Source organism: Cyprinodon variegatus, unplaced genomic scaffold, assembly GCF_000732505.1.
Source record: "Cyprinodon variegatus isolate N-32 unplaced genomic scaffold, C_variegatus-1.0 Scaffold1587, whole genome shotgun sequence".
NCBI classification, from domain to species: Eukaryota; Metazoa; Chordata; class Actinopteri; order Cyprinodontiformes; family Cyprinodontidae; genus Cyprinodon; species Cyprinodon variegatus.
This window is the reverse complement of record NW_015152040.1, coordinates 61,313-68,218: the sequence shown is the minus strand read 5'-3', so window position 1 is coordinate 68,218 and position 6,906 is coordinate 61,313. Positions and strand designations below refer to the sequence as shown.

The window sequence follows — 6,906 nt, the reverse complement described above, 5'->3', positions numbered from 1 at the left end:
CTGGAAAACCAGGAAACCTCAGAATTTCCTTTTTTTTATTCTCTGAATTCTGAGATGAAAAATCTGAAAAAAGGAAGAAAGGAAAACAAAGAAAAAGGAACCAAAACCAGTGATTAACTGGGAAGGGAGGAGGGAGGGGAGGGAGGAGGGAGGAGGAGGGAGGAGGAGGGAGGAGGGAGGAGGAGGGAGGGAAGCCGCTCCTGTTATGGCAGATCAGCCCGGGGTTGCTGGGTTGCATCATCACACAATCAGCGGCTATAAATAGGATGATGTCACCCCCCCTCCCCCCTCCCCCCTCCTGGAATCGTGAGTAGGATCCATGTCGTCACAGGCCCCGCCCCCTAGAGGCTTATATACAGCAGGTGATGCAACCGGAGCGACAGAAGCGCGAAGCGACGCAGAGAAACGAGTCTTTTCCTTCAACCGGACCGGAACCAGAACCTCAGAACACCAACAGGTAGGGGAGGGGGGACGGAGGGAGCAATCAGTTATTATTGAACAACATATTTAACTGCTTTTATCATTTTACTTTTTATTATATTTTCATTTTGGAGACTTTTTGGAGCAGAAATTGTGATGAAAGTGAAAATATGAGCAGATCTATGTAGAAATATCTATATAACAGCAGTTCTATTTCTATGATGATGAATAAACAGCTGTTTGCTCTTTGACTTTTGATCATAATGATTCTAACAGATATTTGATGTAAAATGATGGCAGCCGATGGTCTGCCTGTCGATTCCTGCCGCTGATCAGCTGTCAGGAAGTGATTCCTGGTTTTTCCTGAGTGGGATTCCAGGAACAGACTCATGGCAGCTTTGTTTACTCTGAACACATGATGTCATCATTACTCAGCAGAAAGACGCAGTGACATCATCACCTTAAAGGGAAACCTTCTGTTTTCCATCCTTTAATAATCTCCTTTCATCTGTTTCCTGCAGAATGATGCTGCAGCATCCTGGTCTCTCTCTGGCCGACATCAGCTGCTCCGCTCTGGTGCCCTGCCTCTCCCCCCCCGGGACGCTCACCCTGGACGACTTCACCAGCTTCACCCCCCTGGTGAAGGAGGAGCTGCGGACGTCCATCCACGCCAAGCGGCTGTCCAGCGGGCTGAGCGTGGACGTGAGCTCGGACGGCGCCAGCTCCAGCTCGGACCGGGCCGGGGTCAAGCGAGAGGTGAGCTCCACAGATTTAGGTTTGGTTGGGATGTTGGGATGTTGGGATGTTGGGATGTTGGGATGTTGGGATGTTGGCCGTCGCTGACGGGATCTTCTGTTTGCTTCAGCTGACATCAGAGGAGCACGAGAGGAGGAAGAGGAGGAGAGAAAGGAACAAAATCGCTGCTGCGAAATGTCGCAACAAGAAGAAGGAGAAAACCGAGTCTCTGCAGAAGGTAAATCCTCCCGGATGTTTGACAATGATGATTAGATTCCCTCCAAAAAACTTCAAAATCAGTCCTCTGGTTCCAAGTTTGGAGACGTTTCTCTTCCCATCCAGGGAATTCAGTCAGAATTACGTTGCGTTTGAGGCTATTTCTGACATTTTGAATTTAAAAACTTCCTGATTGGAAGAGAAACTTCGTAGTTTTTTTGTGATGACTCTGAGCTGCATGGATCTCTGTCAGCGTGACGCTAAGCCTGTGTGCCCCCCCCCCCCCCGCTGTGTGCAGGAGTCGGAGAAGCTGGAGGGCGTGAACGCGGAGCTGAAGGCTCAGATCGAGGAGCTGAAGCAGCAGAAGCAGCAGCTGGTCTACATGCTGAACCTGCACCGGCCCACCTGCATCGTCCGCGCCCAGAACGGCCAGACGCCCGAAGACGAGAGGAACCTGTTCATCCAGCACATCAAAGAGAGCACCCTGCAGCTCGCCAGCCTCGCCTCCTGCTCCTCCTCCTGCTCCTCCTCCTGCTCCTCCTCCTCCTGCTCCTCGCTCCACGGAGCAGCGCCCACCCTGGACGACCTCCGCTGTCCGGCTCCTCTATGATCGCAGGAGGGAAAGACTTTACTGGAACTCACGGTTCCAGAAGCTGCTGGCTGGACTGAGACTTTCACCGTTACACATTCTAGTTTGTTTGATTCTACGTTGATGGTCTGGGCCAAGATCCGACACTAAAGCACTGAAAGAACACATTTTTTGATAGTTTTTTTGTACCAAAGTGTGATTTGAAGGTCATTAAGATGCATGATGAGGTGTTTGAATGTTTATTTATTAAAGATGTTTGATCTGATGTAGAAAAACTTCTAGAAACAATAATGCTGCTATTTTCTGCTCAGGAGCTGCACAGGCTGTAGATTTTCTACCTTTTTTTTTTTTTGTCCTCCTGTGAAAATAAACCTTTAAAAACATCAATCAGGATGTTTGCTGCTGGAAATGAACAGAGACGTAAAACCGTCAGTTTATCGTCTGCAGACCGCCTGCTGCTCTTTGTTTACATGTTTAAAATATTCCTCTAAAGATCAAAACGCTTTAAATGCAAATGTTTTATATTTTTTTATACTTTATTCTCCTGTGTTAAGCTAGCAACAAAACAATGTTTTGGTTGTTTTTTAATATTTATTGAATTTAAACCTCTAATCTGCTCCTTTTAGGTTTATTGTTCTGAATAAAAACTAAAGACTTTCTAAAGTTTATTTAATCGCGTAAAAACAGCTGAGATCAGAAGTGTTTAAGTTGTCTAATTGTTCTTCATATTGGAGGAATGTGGGATTAACAGGTGGACAGATTAACAGATTAGATAGAAATTTCACCTCATTCTGCTTAAAAACAATAAACTTTAAAAAGTTCTCTGATCCGCCGCCGTCTTCCTCTTTTCTCACCTGATCAATTCTGTTTTTCATCATTTTTTACAATAAAAAATGCATCATGAATCCTTTTAATTCTCTTATTTTAACCTTTTTAACTCCTTAAGGTTTGAACGAGGAAGAAGAGCAACGAACCGTCTGAACATCGACGGATTTTATAGATTCTGTTTTGGATTCATTGTTTTTCTATATTTAATTCTGAATTAAATTAGATTTTCAGCCACATTCCGGCTTCAGCAGGACGGATTAAAACCGAATTATATGCAGATTAACCAGAAATTAATCTGGGTTTTAAACTTTTAATGCAGCCAAGAATCTTTCTCAAAGGAAAATTGCATCTTTTATACAATAATTTCACATTTCAGATTATTTAAGAACAATTTTAAGAAATAAAGATGAAAAAGAATAAAAGCCGTTAAACTAAATTCCTAGTTGAACAGTAATAATATGATCAATCTAAACTTTACCGCAGTAATTATTCTTTAAACTTTTTCTTTCTACTCCTCACATTTTAAAAAATAAACTCTTTAGTTTGTTTCATTTAAGCTCATTTTTATTACGGCTTTTTGGAATTTAAAGAAAATAAAAACATCAAAATAATTAGTTTCATCCAGATAATTAATTTCTTTGTGGTTGGACTCGGTGCTGCCCCAACCTGTTGCTCACCACAGACCAAAATAGTTTTTCCAGATGATGCAAAGTTAAATGTGACGCTGTTATTAGTTATAAAACTAAATAAAGTTTAAGGAAGTTTTCATCCAGAATTATAGAAAAATTTTCCTTTAATAGATCAGAGCAGCAAAGCTTCTGGCTTTAACAGTTTTACTGGATTAATTTGACTTTTATACTTTAAGTAGTTTTAAAATTTACTGCAGTAAAAAGCTGAAGTTGATCCTCTAACTTCTATAAAAGTGTTTTTAAACAGCAGGATTTATACTGGAGGAATAAACATGGATCGTTTCTGATAGAAACACAGTTAAAATAAAACAGATGCTGAAGCAAACGATGAATTATTAAGTTAAAAAGTTGAGCTTCAAACTTGTTCAAACTGTTTTTAATTCCTCTAAGGATCATTTCAACATCCTGCGTTTGTTAACGGTGGATTAGAGACAGTCTGGATTATTTAAGCCCGTTCTAATCCAGAAAGGTTTCTGATTATTAGCAGGTCGCATGTTGTGCAAACGCAGCCCTTCCTGCCTCATATTCTCCATCTAGAAATCCTAACACTAGATTCCTTTTCTTAAAGACGAGATGAATTTCCTGAACATGATGAAACTTTTTTCCTAAAGAGGAATTTTGTTCATAGAAGGGAAACATTTCATCATCCAATCAGGGATCAAGTCCGGACATGTTGGCGTCTGCAGCTTATCAGGCTGTTGCTGCCTGCCTGTCATCTGCAGCCCTTATCATGGCGGCAGCCTGCAGCCGTCCTCCTTCCTCTCACACCTGCTGACCAGGTGCTTAGTTATCTGTGCGTTTATCATGGAAAGAATCCAAGTCCTGGACTGGCGTTCCCAGGAACCGGAGCTTGTTTCTGTTCCAGAGATCTGCTGAACGTTGGATAATTAGCTGCTTCCAGAAGCGTGTCTGAGCATGAAGGTTAAAGGAGCAGGAATGTTTCCTCAGTTAGTGGGAATTCTGCTCCGCTTCCCAACAAGGAGAGGCGGGAAAGAACGCCACTGCAGAACTAACTAACTAACTAACTAACTAACTAACTAACTAACTAACTAACTAACTAACTAACTAACTAACTGACTAACTAACTAACTAACTAACTAACTAACTAACTAACTAACTAACTAACCTATTTTCTGTCCACAGTGGGAGTCTGGGTCATAAATATGTAGATCTGTAGTTTCTAGATTAGATAATGGGAAATGAGGGCTGCTCTGGGAAAGTCTGGAGTTTTCCATGAACTTTTCCGAGTGCGATCGATGTTGTTTGGGGGGGGGGGGGTCTCCTGTCTGTTGGTCATGTTCAGCCGTTCACCATGACTTTGGTCAAATTTCTCTAAATTAGAGAAAAGCTAATTTGATCAGATCCCAAATTATTCCAGATTAACTTTGGTTTCAAACTTTAAATCCACTTTAAACTGTAATCTGGTTTCCAGCCATGTTTCTCTTCCTCTCTGTACATAGTAGTTAGTTTAGTTTGGTTTAGTTTAGTTTTACTAGTCTTAGTCGAGAGTTTTGAACTGAAATATGTTTGACGTGGAGCTGCATGAATTTTGTTAATAAAATCTTATATTTTGAACAGAAGTTGTGAATTTATTCCATTAATGTGCAGAATTAACAGTTTGACCATGATTAGAGCTCCAATCACTCTTTCATTTATTGTTCTAACATTCAGCTAGTAGGACTGTGTGTCATAAACAGTAAATAACAGCTGAATAATATCTGATTAAATAAGATATTTATCACATCTATCAGGGAAGGAATCATAACATCTAAAGTATCAGAAATATAAACTCTGGCTGAGAATAGAATATAACAGTTATTCAGAACATTAATATGGCGTCCAACCTGGATATAAAGTTATAACAACCAACAGTTGGAGCTGAAGTGGCAGCGGGGGGGTCCAGGTGGTCATCATGGGGGGTCAGTCTGAGCTCAAACCTTCTCAGACCTTCTAAGTCAGGGTTAGGGAGGGATGGAGACGCCTCGGCAGTAAGATGCACCCAGCAGGAGGAAAAGGAGGAAACTGAAGCAAACGTTCATCATGACAGCAGGAAGCATCTGCTGACCTGGAGCCTCATGATGAAGCAGAACCAACAGCCATCAATCAAAGCAGCCCCGCCCACCCAGACAGACTTTAAAGCCACTAAATCAGGACATTTTACTAACTTTTACTGTAGAAAACGACATAAACGTTTAATTGAAAAATCATCAAATCAGATCAAAGAGGATTTATGATCTAATATTAGATCAACAGCTGATAATGTTTATTAATTAAAAACCCAAAATAATAATTCAGACAATCCTTATCTGTTTTCTTCATATCTGATTTAATGGTGGAAATTAAAAAAGGCTTTAATGTATTATTCTATAAAACAAATCTTATTTTTTCATGGTTGGTTTCTGTTTTAAAACAAATAATAAATTTTATTGATTACCTTCTTCTTCTTCCCGCTCTGATAATAATCAAAAGCTTGAAGGATTCCAGCTTCAGTAAAACTTTGGATTCAAACTGAAATAATTTCCTAATCCAGATTAAAGTCGGGTTTTATCAGATCTAAGCTTGGATCTCTCTTAAAACCAGGATGAGGCTCAGCTATCATCCATTTAAACCTTGGTTTCCACGGCGACCATCTTCCAATGGCAGCTGGGTCGTTTCAGCATCATAGAGCAAACGGTTGGTGAAGTTTCTAATTTATTGAGCTTAAATGAAAACGGTCTGGATGGTCGGATTAATCGTCTAATCTACCTTGAGATTATATTCGATGTGAATCGGAGCAAAATGAAAAACTAACCTGATATAAATTAGAGATGATGTGAGGTTCTTCAGGGTCCCGTTCTAGGACTCCTTCAGTCAAACATCTAGATTTTGATCAAACTCAGATTATGGGACTAATCCCAACATGCTGCCGACATATTTATGATCAATTTATGGTTTAATCCAATAAAATAAACCAACTGAGACTAAAAACATAAAAGAACGATAGAATTCAGACATTTTAAAGACATTAAAGTACTAATTTAAAAGTTATTTTTCTTTTGCTGTCAGCATCTGTTTGTGTTTGGATCCGCCATGTTGGGAAGGTCAAACCACTTCAATCCAGCCTTGGCAAGTACGCGGGCACAGTGGGAAGAAGAATTAAAATCACAATGAAAACAGTGAAATGTTGTGGCTGGAATGTGATTCTTTCCTTTACATAAAAAAAAACACTTTTGATATTTTGCTCAATCTGTGGAAATTTAGCTTCATAAATGGGATCTCTCTCGATGTGGCGGTTATGATCAGCGTACCCCGTCAGACCAGTATACCCATAATCAATACACATTATTCCTGTTTATCCCTTTAGTTTTATATGACAAATAAACTTTAAACTACCTGAACAGGCGTCTATCCATTTAGTCATGTTCAAAAATACTATTTAAGGTCAGATCG

At 40.3% G+C, this 6,906-nt stretch overlaps 1 protein-coding gene across 1 annotated transcript; it reads left to right on the top strand.

Annotated features, from left to right (window-relative positions):
• The first annotated feature begins 347 nt into the window (after positions 1–347).
• Positions 348–2,844, top strand: atf3 (activating transcription factor 3). The gene is made up of 4 exons (XM_015403879.1): positions 348–457; positions 942–1,176; positions 1,286–1,393; positions 1,670–2,844. The coding sequence occupies exons 1-4, from the start codon at positions 366–368 to the stop codon at positions 1,979–1,981; spliced, it is 747 nt and encodes a 248-aa protein (XP_015259365.1). The 5' UTR covers positions 348–365; the 3' UTR covers positions 1,982–2,844.
• Positions 2,845–6,906: the final 4,062 nt, after the last annotated feature.